At 50.5% G+C, this 19,267-nt stretch overlaps 5 protein-coding genes across 5 annotated transcripts; 2 read left to right on the top strand and 3 right to left on the bottom strand.

Annotated features, from left to right (window-relative positions):
- Positions 1-1,894: 1,894 nt before the first annotated feature.
- Positions 1,895-3,137, bottom strand: CH63R_11850 (WD domain-containing protein; the record flags this gene model as incomplete). Its single annotated transcript, XM_018306824.1, has 6 exons — positions 1,895-2,058; positions 2,120-2,183; positions 2,234-2,587; positions 2,658-2,896; positions 2,963-3,007; positions 3,107-3,137. 6 exons carry the CDS (start codon positions 3,135-3,137, stop codon positions 1,895-1,897), a joined length of 897 nt encoding a protein of 298 aa, XP_018153665.1.
- Positions 3,138-4,323: 1,186 nt separating this feature from the next.
- Positions 4,324-7,700, top strand: CH63R_11851 (Duf1339 domain protein; the record flags this gene model as incomplete). Its single annotated transcript, XM_018306825.1, has 3 exons — positions 4,324-4,707; positions 4,769-6,628; positions 6,999-7,700. The coding sequence occupies 3 exons, from the start codon at positions 4,324-4,326 to the stop codon at positions 7,698-7,700; spliced, it is 2,946 nt and encodes a 981-aa protein (XP_018153666.1).
- Positions 7,701-8,395: 695 nt separating this feature from the next.
- On the bottom strand, positions 8,396-10,097 carry CH63R_11852 (Argininosuccinate lyase; the record flags this gene model as incomplete). The annotated part of the gene is made up of 5 exons (XM_018306826.1): positions 8,396-8,842; positions 8,919-9,009; positions 9,068-9,460; positions 9,513-9,706; positions 9,756-10,097. The coding sequence occupies 5 exons, from the start codon at positions 10,095-10,097 to the stop codon at positions 8,396-8,398; spliced, it is 1,467 nt and encodes a 488-aa protein (XP_018153667.1).
- A 2,300-nt stretch (positions 10,098-12,397) lies between these two features.
- On the top strand, positions 12,398-13,504 carry CH63R_11853 (Casein kinase II subunit beta-2; the record flags this gene model as incomplete). The annotated part of the gene is made up of 3 exons (XM_018306827.1): positions 12,398-12,457; positions 12,654-12,899; positions 13,022-13,504. The coding sequence occupies 3 exons, from the start codon at positions 12,398-12,400 to the stop codon at positions 13,502-13,504; spliced, it is 789 nt and encodes a 262-aa protein (XP_018153668.1).
- A 729-nt stretch (positions 13,505-14,233) lies between these two features.
- CH63R_11854 (PAP2 superfamily protein) lies at positions 14,234-15,644 on the bottom strand (the record flags this gene model as incomplete). The annotated part of the gene is made up of 2 exons (XM_018306828.1): positions 14,234-15,329; positions 15,397-15,644. The coding sequence occupies 2 exons, from the start codon at positions 15,642-15,644 to the stop codon at positions 14,234-14,236; spliced, it is 1,344 nt and encodes a 447-aa protein (XP_018153669.1).
- Positions 15,645-19,267: the final 3,623 nt, after the last annotated feature.

Raw genomic sequence — 19,267 nt, forward strand, 5'->3', positions numbered from 1 at the left:
ACGGGGTCTCTACTTGTCGTTGGTCGGATAGGGATTTGGGCAGGACTGCGAGAAGTGTCGCGGCGCGCAAAGTTACAGCTGTAGCGTATTACAGGAAGGAGGAAGAGGGGTTACTTGGCGTCGCGCAGAGTGTTGAACCTCATATGGCGCTCGAAACCAAGCATTCGTCGAGGGATGCTTTTTGAGAGCGGTGGTGTTCTTGGTGTTTGTAGGCGTCGACGGAGCAAGAAAGAAGGTGAATTCGGCGGGCTGGTTCGACAAGGGCGAAAAGGGCAAAGGATGGGGCAGGAGACGAATGTTGGGTTGGGTGCGGTGGAGAGGAAGGGTGACAGAGAGTACTGGGGGCAGTGCGGATTGTAAAGATAGAGGAGGCGGACAGGGATTGGGGTCGAGACGACACAGAATGCACACCCAGTAGGTACTTCGCAATGGTATACAGGCAAGAGCAGTACCGATGGAGCACAGCGCCGTGGTGCAGTGGTCCAGTACCGGGGATGGGATGGGGCCATTCCCTTTGCAGCCGAGGAAGCGATCAATAACAAAGTATAGACATGGATCCCCAGCATGATATGCGGTGCATAGGTAGTCTGTAAACGACCCGCGGACTGGGACAGCCCTCATGAGAGGAAGGTTCCTAGGTACCAGTGTACCTACGCCTCCTCTACCACTGTAAGGCGGACATTGCTCACGAAATGGCATTGGGCTGCTAAGTTAAAAAGCTTCTCTTAGGCTATCCTACGTTGCTAGCCAATATATTGCATCCTCCCGAAGTCGTATTCGTTGTTATGAGTCGCCCCAGGGAGTCCTCCTAGCCTGTAATTACGTATAAAGTACATAGGCCTGTTCACATTTCGCTGGATCACCGTTTGATGCATGCTCATATCAGTTTCGGCGACTCAGATCTTGGATTGTTCTCGCATCCTAGGTAACTAACGTTGACATCAGCATCTCTCAGTAGGAGCCAAGGGCAGAAATAAGCCCTAGGCAAACATCTGAACACGCACCACTCGCATGTGCATGCACCACAGCCACACTAGCCACGCTAGGTGCAACGGCCCGCCAGCTCAGCCCAACCTCTCCGGTATGGATTGCTCTCTGCCACCCTAGGTAGCTGCTGCTGCTGCTGCTGCTGTTGAATTGACATGTCCGTCCTATTTGGTCTCGTCCGTTCTCCGCATGTTACACAACACCACTCCTCCTCAAACCCCTTTTCCAAAGAACTGACCTACTCGCGCCAGCCGTACCCAACGCGGAGCGACACGAGGGGGCGTTTCCCCTGAACTTCCGTCCACTCACATTGGACGTGTGCCGAGTGCAGACAAGCAGCATAAACCGTAGGTTCTGAGAAGACTTGCAGCCGTCCGCCTCAAGTCGAGCCACTCGCCAACTTCGATGTCACTTGCAGTGGCGAGTATAAGCAGCAATCCCCCGCACCGTCGTATGAATACCATGTTTGACATTCAAGCTACCATCTATCCGCGTTGAGCAGCTTACACGAGCAGCATGGCATGGGAAGGGCACAAGATCGGTGGGCAAACAGCCACCAGCTCACATCCTAGCCCTCTCACTCACGTCGGTCGGCTTCAAGTTGAGCCGCGCTGACTTTACCTTTCCGATCCTGGGTTTTTTCTTTCTTTCAATTCCAACGTTGGTTCATTCCATGACAGCCGTCCCATATCATCCTGGCCAGAGAATATCGCCAGCATTCTCAAACTTCAGCTGTTGAATGACTAGTAGCCACGGCAGATGAGGGCCTGCACTATGTCAGCTATATGCCTCTCAGCCTCTTATGGCAAACGGGGTTTTTAAAGGGCGGCTTGCCGTTTTTGGACAGCGTCTACTTTAAACGAGCACTTCCCGAGGGCCGGGTGAAGGGTATGCCACGCTTTTATGGTCACTTCTTCTCAGCGTCCACTCCGACGATGCGAAGAATGCCTAGATCGCTGTAGGCTAGGCAATACTTTGTAGGCGCCCAAGACACGACGGGACAAGGCCCGGCTGTCTTGAATGTGTGAATATGGTCTCCTGACTCGGCATGTCGAATATCCAGCCCAGGGCCTAGCGACACATCATTAGTCTCTTCAGAGTCTTTTGGAAAAGGTAGCACCGTTCTACTAACCTTCGTCGCTGCCCCCGACCAAGAAATTGCCGTCAAATGTGAAACCTAGCCCGCGGTCAGAATGCTACGCATGACACACCAGCTCTTGAGCGAAGACTAACTAATTGATCGTACTGGGCCAATCATGCTAGTAATGGTCCGCTGGCAAACCCAATCCGTGGTGTCCCATAAAGAAATGATGGAGTCAGAACCACCAGTAGCGAGGTAGCGTCCTGTTGGTTGCAACTCGGCTGAAAGGCAGGACGACGTATGACCATTGAGAGCGAACTCTCTGGCCTCATCCCCATCACCGAACTGGAAGGTAGGTTTGAAATCCGGATACGATAAGATCCTGGTTCTGCCCTCACCAGTCGTGAGAAATATTTTCTTGCCGCTCCAACAAAAGGCAATCTGATTCGTCTGAGTCGGCTGTTGATGCGATGACACAGGTGTCGACTGGGTCGGCGACAATACAAAGATATTGTCCGTCTGGCCAAGTATGAGTGTCGAGCCCTTGGGTATCAAGGAGGGGGGGGGGGGGGGGGGGGGGGCAGCAAACCTTATTTCCAACAACTAACGATTGACCGTCGGGTGCCCAGACGAGAGTGAAGGCGTCTCCCAGACCCTTGATCTCATTGATACACATCTTGGATCGAACATCCCAAAACTTGACGACTCCGTCATTGCTGACACTGCACAGCTCGGCATCTTTTACCGGATTGAAGGCAACCTTTTCAATGGGGGCCGAATGGCCCTTCAAATCGGTCGAGAACCGTACATTTGGCTTCTCGGGGTTCCCTGCGCAGGTGGAGAGTCAGCTTCGTCGATTCACGCACCTGAATGAGTGCATCAATTGCTACGTACAAACACGGAGGGTTTTGTCTGAAGATCCTGTAGCTACCAGAGTTCCTAGGGGGTTCCAAGCAATCGAACGTATGCTTTGCGGATGGACGGTCAGCATTCTAGGCTTGACTTAAGGGGCTTTGGCTTTGGGCTGCAGCATCTTACGTCTGTCCTCTGGAACTCGAGCTCGGATCATGATAAGGCTGGCTCTTGAGATTGGCCAAGTAAGCAGGGAATCTCTCCTTCGAAAGACTAAGCCGTGTCCGTGGCGGTGGCATGTTTGCAGCTGGTGAGAGATGTCGTTGCGGCAGCGGCGTGAACTCAACTGCGTCAAGACAATGCTTGTACTGATTGATGCCTACAACCGAACCAGTTGACACCTCCAAGTTGGCTCGTATCAGTATCCTGTCTCAATGCTTGTTTGTAGCGATGATACGCCAAGGGCCGGTGAATAGCAGCTACTCATGGGCGAGTAGGGTGTCAGTTGGATTGATTGACACTGCAGGAGTGACAATAGACCCAAGTATATCCCGGATCTTTCGAAGTGAATGTTTGGCGATCGTCCAAACGGAGAAGGGATCGCATGAATAAGTCCACCAACGTTTATGCTTGGCTGCGAAGCGTCGGAATGTTGTAGGCGCGGGATACCTTCGGGTGGATACTGTTCCTCTGCATAGGTAGGTATGCTGGTCTGGAAGCTGCAACAAATGCCAGCACTCAACCGCGGGCAGACATGGACGCGTTTTATGGGGCTCGCTTGCTCGTTCCTGGCCAGAAAACTGGCGCTCATGGTTACATAAGCCGAATTGGCCTGGTCGGACAAGTACTTATTCTGATAAGCGTTCCCTACCTTGGTAGGCAATACAAAGTGCCTATCTAGGTGTTCGGTAGGCATTGTGTATCATGTGTGGAAGCTCCCAGGTGGATGGGTGCCTAAGGCGAGTGCGTAGCGGGCAGACACCCGTACCATAGATACCTTAGGTGACCTAAGGTACCTATGTACCTAAGCACCTACCTAGTAGGTAGCGCCGGACGCCCTCAAGCTCCCGGCCCGCCGTCGGCTGGAAGCTCCCCAGGGCCATGATCATCACCTCAGATTGTCTGTCTTCACCAATTCTCTACAACCAGCTGCTTCCCCTTCCCCTTCCCCACACCGCATGCTTGGGGTTGTCAATGGGCCACAATCGAGAAGGAACATGACGATTTCTGTTTGAAGTCCACAAGCGGCCATGACCAGAGCATTGTCCGGCCCGACAACCAAGAATACCCACTCGCCGGCTCGACGATCCTCCTGCCTGTCACCGACGACAGCCTGCCACTACGACGGCACCACCACCGCACCGAGCCCATCCCATTGACCGACGATATAGGGTCTTACCGAGATGTACTGGCCCATCGGGACCCCCCGAATCTTCGCAACAAGCAGCAGATCTGGTCCTGCTTTCAACCTTGTCGTCTCCCAAGATGGGCTGCCCAATCCCTTTGACAATCGACCGACTGACGAGCCCTCATCGTACCTCAATGCGCAGTCGCAACACTCCCAACAGCACGACGACATAGAGCTCACTACTCCTCTAACACCAGTTACACCCGCCATTCAATCTGTCGACCATGACGATGCCCACGGCTCTGAAACAGCTCGGCTGTCGCCTCGACTGAACGTTAATATTCCCTTGAAAGATCCCGTTCTTGCGTTGCGCATATCCCGCCCCGGTCATCTTTTTGCCGTGATAACCTCAACGTCAATGACGATATGGCAGGCCAAGGTCAGTAGTCCTCATGCCTAGCTCCATTCCTTTCCAGCGAGGTAAGCTTACATCCTCCAAGCCTACAGTGATTCTAGCCGTTGTTGTCCGCTCGGAGTCCTCCCTGTCGACTTACGGCGAAAATGTCGACCTTTTACTTCGCCCCGACTCGGCCATCTTCGTGGTTCGAACAAGCCTAGGCTATCTCATTACATACTCTCTGGCGATGGACTCTGAAGCGCAAGTCTACAAGCCATACTTTCCGAGTTACGCAAATATCCAGCGACGTCGCCAAAACCACCATGGCGGGCCTGGGAGCACGGCTCCGGATCAGTATCTTTGGGGTCCTGGTGAAGGCCAAGGGGTCCGTGACGTGAGCGTTCGCTTCAGGATGGTTATCAAAGTCGACGCCGGCATAGAAAGCGCCCTGGCACTGGATGACGAACTGGTTGTGGCTACGTGCAAACCAGCGGCTGTTCAGTGCATCCGTTGGACCCCGGATCAAAGCGGCAGCCAGACGAAGACAGAGATTCTCAGTCGAATGGGGTGGCTGGATAAGAAGATCACCGTCGTCGAGATGACCCATGATCGGCCCATGAACCTATCGACTTGGATCACAAGTGACGGCAAGGTCTATGCAGTCCAGCGTTTGCATCCGCGCGACCAGTCCCAAGGAAACTCACATGCAGTGGACCCCAAGAAGTTATTTAAAGGTCACTGTTTCCACACACCGAGCCAACCGGAAGAAGCCGCCAAAAGAGCCGTCATTAACGCTAGATTCTCCTTGGTTGCTGTTGGATGCGCAGATGGTTGTATTCGTGTCTATTCTGCTCGAGACTATGCCGGCAATATTCCGCCCTCGCATACACACACCATCCCAGTGTCAACGTCTGTTTCTGGCTCAATCACTACTTTGAGCTATTCCCCTGACGGATACTGTCTATTTGCTGGCTTCGAAAACGGCTGGGCTACCTGGAGCGTCTACGGAAAGCCCGGCAGCCATAGTTTCGGCGCGCATGAAGCGATCATTGACGCTAATGGTGAGAAGTGGATCGCTGGTGTAGGGGATGCTGTCTGGCTCGGGAGCGGCTCAGAAATACTCATCACGCATCGTCAGCACGAGGCGATTTGGGCGCTAGAAATGGCCAGGAGTGCAGTGGTCGGCAACTACAACGCAGCGAATCTCATGCGAACGGTATTGCAGACAAGCACAAACGTCATGATATATCGTGGATATGACCTGCCAGACCTGGCGGGTATCTCGGCAGAGCCACATTTATGGCATACGACAAAGATACCCTCGGCTTACCTTCTTCATCAATGGCCGATTCGGCACACTGTCGTTTCACCGGACGGACGGTATGTTGCTGTGGCTGGACGCCGAGGTCTGGCTCACTACAGCGTCAACAGTGGCCGGTGGAAGACATTCGCCAACGAGGCCATGGAAAATGAGTTTCAGGTCAGAGGCAGCATGTGTTGGTACCAGCACATTCTGGTGGCTGCGGTAGAGGCCAACAAGGCGCATGAACTTCGCCTCTACTCTAGAGAGACGGGCCTCGACAGCTCTCAAGTGCTACACACTCAGCCGTTACCGGCACCGGTGGTGTTGGTGACCACAACAGGGGAGGATTCCTTGCTTGTTTACACATACGAGAATCTTCTTTACCACTTCATCTTCGCGCCTACGGGCGGTTCGATTAGGCTGGTTCAGCTGGGACAGATTGCGTTCCACGGAATAGTTCGATCGCCCGCTAGAGTCCGTGGACTGAGCTGGATTTTGCCAGATAGTCAACTCGTCGACGGCGATCCGTCGCAAGATGTCGCTGTTGCGTCGGTCTTGTTTCTGGTTGATGCCAAACTGGTGTTGCTTCAGCCCTCGTTTAACAGCGAGGGAAACCTGAAATACGACATGAAAGTCATTGCTCAAAACGTGGAATTTCATGTAAGCATGAGAGACCAGCCGCATTTTGATGTCATAGCTACGCAAGCAGAAGAGTCTCTGTCGACTGGGGCAGATGTGACGCTGCGGAACTCACTCTGGGTGTTTGATGGCCAGGAATTTAAGCTCTGGCCGGACATACAAGAGGTGCTACGAGCAGCATCCAATGAGGCCCAGCGCAACATGCCGAAGACAATATCAGTCCCTTTGGACTATTATCCACTTTCAACCCTTCTGAGCAAGGGTATAATTCTTGGAGTCGAAGCGGATCTTGTTCAGAGGCGGGACATTAGTTTCTCATTTTTCCGCTTCGCTATCAGAGCAGGTTTGCCATTTCCTTGGCGAGGAGAATACTGCTGACAACGATTAATAGACACATCTGTTTCTACCCGATATCTTGCGCTTCTTTCTGACTGAGGGCAGGACGGTAGACGCGGTCAAGCTGTCGGAACAGTATCAGAAGTTAGAGTACTTCGCGCATGCCCTAGAGGTCTTGCTTCACAAGGTTCTGGACGACGAAGTGGATTCTGGACCGAGCCCGGAGGAGGCGATCCTGCCACGAGTTCTGTCGCTGCTGTCGTCTTTCAAACAGTACCTAGACATTGTGGTACAGTGTACAAGGAAGACCGAGGTGAGGCAGTGGCGGACGCTGTTTGCATACCTCCCACCGGTGCAAGAGCTGTTTGAAGAGTCGCTTCAGCGAGGCTCCCTCAAGACCGCTGGTGGCTATCTCATCATATTACACACACTGGACGAGCTGGGGTCTGCTTCGGAGCAAACAGTGCGATTGTTGTCGAGAGCAATGAAGGAGGGGGATTGGGATTTGTGCAAGGAACTGGCACGTTTCTTAGCGGCCATGGATGAGACGGGCGACACACTGCGCGAGGCTATGGAGGGAGTGAATATTACACTGAGGAGCAACGAGGACCGGTCTGGGATCATGAGTCGGCTTGATGTCCCAAACAGTAGAGGTGTCAACGGTCTGGGCCTGAAGTATGCAGAACAAAGCGACGAAATGGAGTCGGAGGGCCAATCCACCAGCGATGCTGCAAGCTTCAGTTCTGATGGTCGCTAGACGTCTGTGGGGGGAGACTAGACATATTTAGTATTCCTGGAGGATATCTTTGCTCTTGGACACGCGAAGAGAGGTAAAATAGGATGAAGAAGAGAGAAGGCGGAGAAAAACTCCTACTTAAGAGTTGCAGTGGCTTCATGATGGTTAGTCGGAAGATTCTCGATGTGAAAGCGGTCGATCTTCAAGTTACCTATTAGTGCCTGCCTACCTCTATAGTCAACCCCCCCCCCCAACCCGGGGTTGATGTGACAATGACCACTCGATTAGTCAAGGCATACCTGCTGAGGGCCTTCGTCATGCCTCTTCCTGGGAAAATCAATTTCCACTTCTCCTCAGCTGATCGTGGCGCGAAGGGATAGGAATTGGACGTTGGGAAGTTGCTTAGCCTTCTCGAAAAGGCAACCCCTGCTATTCCCCTAAGCAAAGCCGACGATAACAAGATCAGTCAAAGTGGCATCAATGAGCTCTTGGACGGCGAGGAAACTTGGGAGGATTTCTCAGACGATGGACCTCTGGAGGACATCCTAGACGATGAATATGCGGGGGATCTCTTAATGAGATTTGAGGGGAAGCATACATTGGATGATTCCGTGGATGATTCGAATTAAAGATGCCTTTCAGTTATAGACAAAAGCATATTTACCTCAAACATCTCCCCTTATTTCATCCTTATCCAGCACCGGGCCATCAGACCTCTAATCTAAGATAGCATAGAGTTCTTGAATCTGCTGCAGCACAGCTGATCGACTAGTACCGCCCCTGACCGATTTTGCCTCAACACTCGACTCGTATTCGAATGCCTTGATAATATCGGCTGTAAATCGACAATCAATAGCTTGCAGTTGCTCCAAGGATAGCTTATCCATTGGGGTTTCCGTGGATTCCGATAATGCAACAATGCGTCCAGAAATATGATGAGCTTCCCTGAAAGGACATCCATTTCGCACTAGCCACTCTGCAACATCAGTAGCAAGCATCGTCTTATCAAGAGCAGCTAACATCCGCTCAGGCCGCACAGTCATAGTGGCGAAAACCCCGTTGGCAATGCCTAGACTGTCCAAAGCAGTTTGAACTGAATCCAGCATGGGTTCCCATCCCTCCTGAAGGTCCTTGTTGTAGCAAGTTGGCAAGCCTTTCACGCTCTATTAGGTATTAATTAGTGGCTGCTCTTGATCCGCTTTGAATCATTCATGATCTGATGTCTGTATTTGAACTCACCATCATCAGTCCAGCCATTTGACCGAAAGCACGGCCTGACTTGCCGCGCAAGAGTTCCAAACTGTCAGCGTTCTTCTTGTTCGGCATTAAACTAGACGTGGATTAGAGTCTTGTAGGATTGCCTGGGATTCGCAATAGATATAACAAACCTGCTGCCGGTACTGTAAAGATCTGCCAAACGACAAAACCCAAACTCAGAAGTAGAGTATAATATGAGATCTTCAGCCCACCTGCTGAGATGGCTGGTGAGCATTGAGTTCCAGTTTAGGAACTCAATAATGAAGTCGCGGTCGCCTGAAGTGTTCATGGAGTTCAGAGTGATTCCGCTAAAACCAAGCTCTGCAGCTATTGCGTCTCGATCAATGCCAAACACATTGCCAGCTAATGCGCCACAACCAAGTGGGCTAAGGTTGACTCTTTCAAAGACCTGGCGCAATCGCTCGAGATCCTGCTTGAACGAAGTAGCATGTGACATTATCCACTGGCCCCAGCGAACTGGCTGCGCACGTTGCAAGTGGGTGTAGCCGGGCATGAGGTAGTCGCTAGGGATGTTATTCAGTAAGGGGCTTTGTCCGGATGCGGTGCTAAGCTTACATTTCAGCCTCAGCGCGTTTGGCGAGGACTTGAAGGAAAGCAACGAGTTGGCCGTCGATGTCACGGATGCGGTCACGTAGCCACATACGCATATCACAGACGACCTGCTCATTACGGCTACGACCGGTATGTAGCTTGCCAGCGGTGTCCTTTCCGACAAGCTCTCCCAATCGACGCTCATTTGCAGTATGGATCTGATTTATCATATTAGCCTCAGGTTAGGTAGTATAGGCTAGGTCTTACATCTTCGTCGTTTGGCATAATAGCGAAGGTTCCCTGCTTCCATTCTTCCATCACTTCGAGCAGGCCACGCTCAATCGTCTCAAATTCGTTATTGGTAATAATACCAACCTTCGAGTTAGCCCTAGCGAAAGCGATCGATCCAAGAATATCCTCTTTATAGAGAGCCTTATCGAATCGGATAGAGGCATTGTACTTGTGCATGAGCGGATCAATCCCACCTATAGCAGGCATCGCAAGGTCAGTATACTGGATCTGAAGCTTCTGTCCGGGGACAATCGAACCTGTAAACCTGCCACCCCAGAGCATATTGGTTGCCGGGGCGTCCGTCTTCTTTTCAGCCATGTTGGAGTATTTGTTCTCAGCGCTCGTCGCGATCGTTGCGTTTGTGAGTTCGTTGCGACTTCAAGCCCGATAGAACTGATGGAGCCAATTGAGGGTACAGCGCGTGGATTGCAATCGACGTTCAATTTGAGGGACGAGAGTCAATTTGGATGATGCTGCTTGATTGAAAAGGTCGAAAATGAGGGCGGGGCTGATCAAGTTCGAAAGCTTTGTTGCAGACGTGACGATGTTGAGCTTAAGGGCAGTTAGTCAATAGGAAAACTTAGCGGGACCGACACCGGCGGTGAGTCACCTTGCACGTGAGCTTGCACGTAAGTAACCCTAAGCATCCTTACATAGTATTAATTAACTACTAGAAGGGTACTTATTTATTAAAGTTATATATATAATATAAAAACCTCCTTACTACTAAAGAGTTTGTATCTAATTATTAAATACACTCTTATTGTTAGATATTACTTATACTTCTATACTATATATTATACAAATGTATTTTATTTTACTATAATTTAGTAGAGTATATTAATTATAATAATTTTAAGACTTTCAGTAGTAAGCTTCTAATAACATCTTTTAACTTTAATTATATAATATCTATTAGATAGTATAAATTACTATCTATAGCTAGCCTAAGTATTACTTAATTATATTACTTATCTTTTTATTCTTTTATATTTAAGCTATTTTAGTAATAAAAGTAGAAAGCTTTTACAAAAAAGTATACTTTACTATAGTAGTAAGAGTAATATTAGCTATTAAACTATTAAGAAGAAGAATTACAATTCAATACTTATATTATTAATTGCAGTATATTTATCTAATTTAGTATTAATAGTAATAATATAATATAAAGATTTTTATTTATACTCTTTTATTAAAGTATTTATCTAACTTACTATTAACTACTATATAATTTTAAAGAAACTATAATTAAGAGATAAAGTTAAATAAAAGAGATTATTTATATAAAGTATAATTATAATTAAAGTATATAGACTATAGTCTAATTAAATTAATTTTAGAATTTAATTTAGTTAATATACTCTACTCTAGTTACTGAGGGTAGGAGTAGGAATACTAAGAATAAAGAAGCTTATCTATAAAAATATATATATACTTAATTGCATATATCTCTATAACTAAAAGAGATATAAGTAAATAGTTTTCATATTTAGAATTCTTATAATTTTAGCTGTAGAATAGTATATAGTTTATCTATATACTTTATAGATAAGAATTTACAGATATACTAGTCTACATATAGACTAGTAGAAGTATTCTAAGTGAGCCCTTTATACTAAGGACTCTAGCCCTACATACTAGATAAATACACTATACTATAAGTGTATTTTTATATATAATAATATATTTTAATAATTTAGGATTTTATCCTTTAGATAGAAGTATAAATAAAAGGAATTTCCCTTCTATTTACCTTAGATCTTTAGACCTTATGCATACAAGCAATATACAATCTTTCTGCCTACACCTTATTTACCTTATCTTAACCTATCTAAGATATCCTATCTTATATCTCTTCTGCCCTATTCTTAATGGAATTAGGTATAGTTTGGTGAGCAGGTTGGAAGTAGAACGAGGTTAAGGTGTGTGACTACAGCCTCATATACACACCCTTAGAGCGCAGAGCGCCATTCCGCATATCTTAAACTATAGCGAACATTGTATAAAGTAGGGGAAGCATAGTATAGATTCAAGTTATGGAGGTGAGGGGTGAGCATACAGCCTGTGAGCAGGAGAGGGAGGTTAAGGTAATTAAAGGTAATACTTACTGACCAAGGGTGATGAAAGCCTGAGCAAGAGCGGCCATGCTATCTAACCAAGCCCAGCGGCAGGTCTCCTGGGCTTCGTGGCCGACTACCTAGGCAGGTAGGTAGAGAGAGTATCAGTGGATTATGGGAGTGCAAAACAACTTTTATATACGGCATATGCATTTATGCAAAGCTGTTTTCGAACCAGGGTGGACAGGTACGTACCCTCATTAAGCCCCCGCCCCCTCGGTGGCCTGGCTGGCCAGGCTCGCTATCCGTACAGCCCCGCCAACTGGTTTCTGCCCTGCAGGCGAGCGCAGAGATTCGGCGTCAACTACCACCCAGCCGACGAAAGGAAGACATTTGTTACTGGTCCGTCTTCCACATCGACGATCCGGGCATACCACCGTACCGCAACGGGGGGCGAATCGATATCTACAGGAGCTTTACAACCCGCACTCGACAACATTTCGCGGATTTGGGCCATGATCTGAGGACTCGTCACGGGCACGAGTCGCACCTTCTTCCGCCATGATGGACGACTTCGTCAGCGAGTCGGATAGCGACTACACAAGCTACTGGCGAGACTGGGTGAGTATGCAGCGTGTATATACTGGTAGACTTTCGACAACGATCTGCGCGCGAAGGGCGCACGCGGCGGGCTGGGTGCGACGCAATTGCGCTCGTCGCGCAAGTTTCCTCGGGATTTCAACTCCGCCGCAAATCAGTTTCGACCGCTCGAAAGAAGCCACCTCAGAAACAGCAGCTAATGAGCGTCTTTGCCTAGTTCATCTCCTCGCGGGGCAACGAGTACTTCTGCGAGATTGACGAAGATTACCTTACTGACCGGTTCAACCTGACTGGGTTGAACACGGAAGTACAATACTACCAATACGCCCTTGACCTCATCACCGACGTTTTCGACCTGGATTGCGACGATGAGATGAGGGAGACGATTGAGAAGTCCGCGAGGCACTTGTACGGTCTGGTACACGCCCGCTTCATTGTCACGACGAGAGGCCTTGCGAAGATGGTATGCTGCATTTCTTTCCGGGGTTCCCTTCCTCACCCCTGTCTTGGACAGATGAGGCGGAGAGAACGTGACACGAGAGTCGCAATTTTGGACGAACCACACGGCTAACATGCACGCCCCAGCTCGAAAAGTACAAAAAGGCCGACTTTGGCAAATGCCCCCGCGTCATGTGCCACTCGCATCCGCTCCTACCTATGGGCCTCGCCGACATCCCAAATATGAAGCCCGTCAAACTCTACTGCGCCCGCTGCGAGGACATCTATAACCCCAAGTCTTCGCGTCACGCCGCCATCGACGGCGCTTACTTTGGCACCTCGTTCCACAACATCATCTTCCAGGCCTACCCGGCCCTTATCCCTACCAAGAGCGCCGAGCGCTACGTCCCGCGCGTCTACGGCTTCAAGGTCCACGCTCCAGCCGCCCTCATCCGGTGGCAGCACCAGAAGAAGGATACGATGCGCCGCCGTCTACGCAAGATGGAGGTTGACAGCGGCTTCCGCGATGAGGACGTCCTTGAGGAGGAGGAGGAGGAGGATGACGTTGAGTTTGAGGGCATAGAGACTGCCCGCCCGGCCGGTGCCGATGAGGGCGTGGCTATGACGTGAAGAGGCCAAGGAAGAGGTGGCCAGCATAATGTGCGGCATTTTCACTAAGGATGCTCCTGATAGGCATGATGGCTAGCAAGTCACATCAGTATCGCACTTATGAAAAGGGCAAAGGGGGTGAGTGACTGTCTTGTGCCCCATTATGCTCTGCTTGGCCTGCTTTTCCTAGTTTGCCCTTGTCCTGCTTTAGTGGACTCGGACCTCCAGTATAATGATATGATGGCTTTCATGATCAAGTTGCATGCCTATACTGTGTTCCGACGGTTCAATCAGAGACAAGACGGCCCGATCAAATGGGCTTGTATCTGGTTAAGACTGCGTTGTCAAGGACCATTGCATCTTTCAGAGAGGATAACTCATTCAGAAGACACAACGGCATTACTTCTCTGCTTTTAGACCCTATTTTTTCCTCAAGTAACCAAACGAATGCCACCCGTTTCACGAAGCGTCATCAACATTTGTTTGGCGCCAAAGCGCATCACATGAATGGCCAAGGCGACTCTGGTGCAGTAGGGAGGAATACTTGTTAAGAACAAGCTATAAAAAATTGTCATAACCACAAGTTCTATTCCATAACGTTCGTATCTATTTGCCGTGCCTGGCCCCGAAAAGTAACAAATTGCCCTAGGCCGTCAAGCCTTTTTTTTAAGGCGGGTGGTATACCGTAAAACTCCAATCATGCCCGACGTGCCTACTGCAAAAAAATGCAATGGGTGCCACTGTAGCCCATTAGAAGCGATTTTCAGGTTCCGGCCCTTCATGAGAGCCAGCCTTGCTGATATACTGGGTCGAAGATGCTTGGCCTACGACTGGCCTGGCCATGTATGCTTCCTCCTCGTCCCCTGCCCTGACAAAGTCGCCCTTCTCCGTCGCATAGCTATATGACCCTACACCAGACCACCATGCCTTGTCGTGGCTTCGAGGGCCCCAAGCCCAGCCAGCACCCTGGCGGATGGGAAGGTGGTAGTAGCGGAACGCGAAAAAGGAAGTAAAGATGCCGATCATGTAGCCAAAGAGAATATCGAAACCGTGATGGCGGAAGTCAAACCAGCGAGAGCCAGCAATAAAGACGGAAGCGAACCATGGGAGCACCACGATGGTCAGGAGGTAGAGAGGTGGGGCAGCGGCTTGACGACGGACGGCAGTAACAATCTTGTTGTGCTCGGCCAAGTTCCTGGCAGCGCCTGCCGAGTCAGGGTTCAAAGAGCCACTTTCGCCGGACCGTACTTCCTCATAGCTGGCGCCAGACTTTTGTAGACGGGAGGGGAATGCCGAGTGAGACTCGGCGCCGTTGTCAGAAGCCACAAAAGGCATGGTGACGGCAAACTTGCTAGCTAGGAAGAGAGACAAGTAGATCAAGCCAGCGGCAGCAGAGCTCGAATGGCCGGAAGGATAACTGCGAAAGCCGTCATCGAGCGTGTGCGAGTCGGTATTCTTGCAAATGTTGGCAGACACAAGCTGACCAAATCCAGTCGCGCCGGTCAAGCCGGTAATGTTGGCGAAGGTGCCGCCAATGATGTAGTCCTGAATGTGGTCCAAGTCGGGCTGGCATCGCGACAAGAGGTCGGGCCTAGGCTTTCCAAACATATTCTTCATGCCGTTCGTGATGAAGAAGGCGCCGACATGGGCAAGAGCGAGACCGAGGTAACCAACATGCAACTCCCATAGCTTACGCTTCCAGATGAGCGACTTCGGGGTTCCCTTGGGAACAGTATTTCCGGGAACGAGAACGAGGCATACAACGGCGATGATAATGATAGGGAGGGCGACGGCGATGACGCCGGCCATCCACATGGGGACCGTCTCATGTTCGGTGAAGGGAAAGCTGCAAGATGAGAGGGTCAGCGGACAAAGAATATTAGAGGCACGAAGGGGGCTAAGGCTAGCCTTACGAGATGTTGGGGTCGAGAACAGAAAACGGACGCTTGTTCGGCTCAACAAAACCCAGAACAGTTGCAATGGCTCCAACGACGGCGAGGATGAACCAATCGAAGACGTAGGAACCGATCAAGGAGGGCGTCCAGTGACCGCGGCGCGGACGTGCAGAGCGTCTGTTGTAGGGCGCTGGCGATTCGGGCATTTTGTAGTACGAAGGCCTCGACGAGGGCGATAGGTTTGCGAGAGGAATGGATGAGGACATGAGGGGTTGAAAATGTAAAAGAAAGAGAGAGAAGGCAAGAAGAAGCAGGAGTTCATCCGGGAGGAGTGTGGCTCCAAGCTACTTCAGGTGGACGGACGAGAAAGGTAGGGGAAGGAGAAAGAGAGTTTTAGTGTTACGGGGGTGGGAATGGGGAAGGGATCCGCAGGCAGGCGATGAAGGCACAGCGCGCGCGCGGAAGCGGTAGTGGCCGGCTGGGGGGATGACGAGGGTGGATGGCTGAGGTACAGGTACCTACTGGCTATAGTGGATATGCTAAGTTACGTGGCGGTATCCTGAGTAAGGGAGGTCGGATCAGGTGTAGGATGTTCGGTGATAGTTACTTGAGTTGAGGCGCGAGGGAAATGAGCAAAGAAAAGAAAAGGTGTTTCCCCGTGGTGGTAGAAGCAGACAATGAACCAACGGCTTGTTTCGTATGGGTGTGTGTATTGATGTGGTTGCAGTGAACCTAGTGTTGTCCCTAACAGATGCGGCGGGCTTATTGGTAGGTCAGTCAAGGTACTGTTGGGTAGGAAAAAGTTCTTCTAATAGGATTTGTCCAGGAGACATTTGAGTGGTCAGGAGTGAGAGGAAGAAAGATGTGCGTAAATGTGCGGGAGTTAGGATGAGAGCAAGTGTGGCAGGCAAAGACACTGAGCTGACAATCACACTACCTAATCCTTTGAGACAATGGTAAGGAGGTGACGAATGTAGTAAGCAGTCGCGTGGCAGTGCTGGCAGTGCTGCGCGACGACGGCGGCATCCCAGGGCGTAGAGCCGTAAGCGGCAAACATAGCGTCCATGTTTAGAAATTCATCTGTTTGAAGGGGGTTACTATAGAAGAGACGTCACAATCCATGTGATGAAGGATTGCCGGCAGTGCGCAGCGACTTGTTGAATTGCCTTTTAGCCACGCTAAGGCTCGTTCATCCGTAAATGCATGTGCGAACCTTCGCGAGGGGATTTTGCAGACAATCAATGGATGGGCGCGAGCACGAGCACGAATGCTGCACTGTCACCAATTACTCTCTTGCTCGACAACCATCTCCATTCAGCCTTTCATTATACTGAGCCTCGCCATGTTTCTCTCAACCAACGAACGCAGTGATGGTTCGCAACCCCAAGTTTAGGACAGGCAAACCAAACGGCTGTGCAGATACACATACAACATACAGTACCTAGGCACCGGCGCAGAAGCAGGCGACATTGCAAAGGGTTCTGTACCAAGACAAAACCAACCCCCAAGTGATGTTTGAGAAAGGGAGCCCGTTTCGTATGTGCGACTGACTGAGCCGAAAGGGGAGGGAGGATTGCTAAGGTATGTATCGTTTCAATTCCAATTGCTGTCGCTAGTGGCTGGCCCAGCGTCGCAGCCCCGTAAAACCCGCCTCGAAATTGCCTCTCGTTGGTCGCCGCGGCGTGGCTGGGGTCTTGGCGGTGGACCTGGAGACAGTCGATCCTGTCACTTCAACCCTTTGCCAAGAGTCTTGTCAGCTTCACTCCCTGACGCGCCCATCCAGAGTATTCAACCTGCAACTGCTGTCATCATTGTGTGAACCAAGGAGTCAAGACAAGAGGATTGCGCATCGAAACGTTGCTGGTGAATCAACAACCCCGCCAAGTCAGCAGTGTTACTTCAATTGCCCACCATCCGGGGCTGGGGAACACTCGTCTCACATGCTTCTAGCAGTCCAGCGACAGCCAAGTCAACCTCGTCTCTGTCAACCCGCCACGATTAGACTGTCTTCTCGTCATTCTTGGATCTGCTATCCTTCCGTCTTGGTCCGTACTTCGGGCCGGATTCATCGGCAGTGCGGCACTACAGTACCTCGCCAATTTCACAAACGCGTGGCCTTCACCATATCCCACCATACTCAGCCCAATTGTCCACCGCCCGGCCCGCCGGGGTATTCTCAACAGTATCCGTATTCCAATCTTTAATTTGGTCTGTAAACGAAGCGAGCGGGGCCTTTCGTCTCGTGAAGTGGCTGGCATTGTGTGTATGGCCTGGCTCCTTCTTTGGATGGCGAGAGATTTGCATACTCTTGGCATCTTGCGGCCATCACCACCTCCCCAAGTTACCACACAAGGAAGGCACTTGCGAGACTGATTGGACTCGGCAGACGGCATTTTGCGAGTGTCAACCATGATGCGCCGGCTTTCCGGGCAACAATGTCATGAAGACCGCCGTGGCCCGATCCCGCCATCGCCACCCTAATGCAAAACATGACCGTACCATCAGGTCATACAAATATTGATTTCGGTACTTCTCCCTATGCGTTGAGTATCATCCAACACGATCAGTTCACCCACACGATGACGTTGAGTGAAAGAGGCGGCCACCAACATCGTGACTGGCCAGGTTTCCTTCCTCCACTTCGCTACACGCCTCTGCTCTCAGAATTTCCCCGAGATGTCGTTCGTTCGAGACCCTCGATTCCACCTCTGTCCCGCAGTGCTCAGGGGCTTTCATTGGCTATGCAGATCTCGGCTTGTGCCTGATGGCCCTCGCCTTCTGGAAGGGTGACCCTGGTGAGGGGAATAAGCAGGGAGGGTGGCGTTTGCAGCAGAAGGAAATTTCCGATCACCTTGATGATTGGCGGTACGTCAACTTACACACTGGATCCCATAAGCTGTAAATTCGGCAACAAAACTCGCTACATATCTTTGCTCAGTGCTTAGGCTTCGAATGTTGGCAGTGCAGCCAAGCCGAGATGATCAATCGAAGTTTGCAATTCGCCGCCTGATGTCAAGCACAAACAGCGAAGCATCTCCCCCGATACAATCGGCCCCGAATCCCCCGTGACCCGGGCCCCTGTAAGACCATCATTTCAACTTGGCTTGGATCACGACCGCGCATCGGCCAATGCTCAAGTAACCGCCACATACGTCCGCCATCCGGGGCTGCATCCTGCAGAGTCCGGACTTTGATCTGCAAGCGTTCGCCCTCCTCGCACCTCTTTAGCATGCCGTAAGAGCGAGTTTGCTCTTCAACGATGACCACCACGTGACGCAGGGAGAAGAAATACCATTTCACCCTCCTAAGGCCTAGTCCCGAGTATAAGCCCTCCCCGACGATCCCTACTGATGAAGCATTCCCTTCTAGTCTGGGTCATTGATTTGGACTTGCTTATGTTCGACCATTTTCGGTGCTCCTTGTGTGTCGTTCTGGTCGCTACGTTTGCCACCTACTTTGACCTGAATTTCTCATTATACATAACTACGGTCCATTGATTTTTACAAACGACTGGGTACGTTGCCTGTCTTGCCTCCATGCGCCCACACAATGGCTTGGTTGTCCTGGCCCCGAAGAGCTTAGACCTCTAGACGCTCCTCTCGAAGAGCATTCGCTCGCTGGACCCCGTTGGTAAGAGTGAACTTGCTTTCCGTCAAAGCCCATTCTACCTAGTCCCCTTAGTGTACAATCTGCCCATCCATCGTTCGGTTCATCTCAGTCAATGCGACGGCAGGAGGAGTTTATGTGAACGAATGCTTTCCGCACACCCGAACTCGCCTCCATCACGTACGGCATAGCAGTAGTAATAATCGGCGGCTTACACCCAAAATCAACCTAGCATCGAAATGGTTCTCAATCACAAGCGTTTCCCTCTCAACCGCGCCATGAC

This window comes from Colletotrichum higginsianum, chromosome 8 (assembly GCF_001672515.1).
Source record: "Colletotrichum higginsianum IMI 349063 chromosome 8, whole genome shotgun sequence".
In the NCBI taxonomy this organism is placed as follows: Eukaryota; Fungi; Ascomycota; class Sordariomycetes; order Glomerellales; family Glomerellaceae; genus Colletotrichum; species Colletotrichum higginsianum.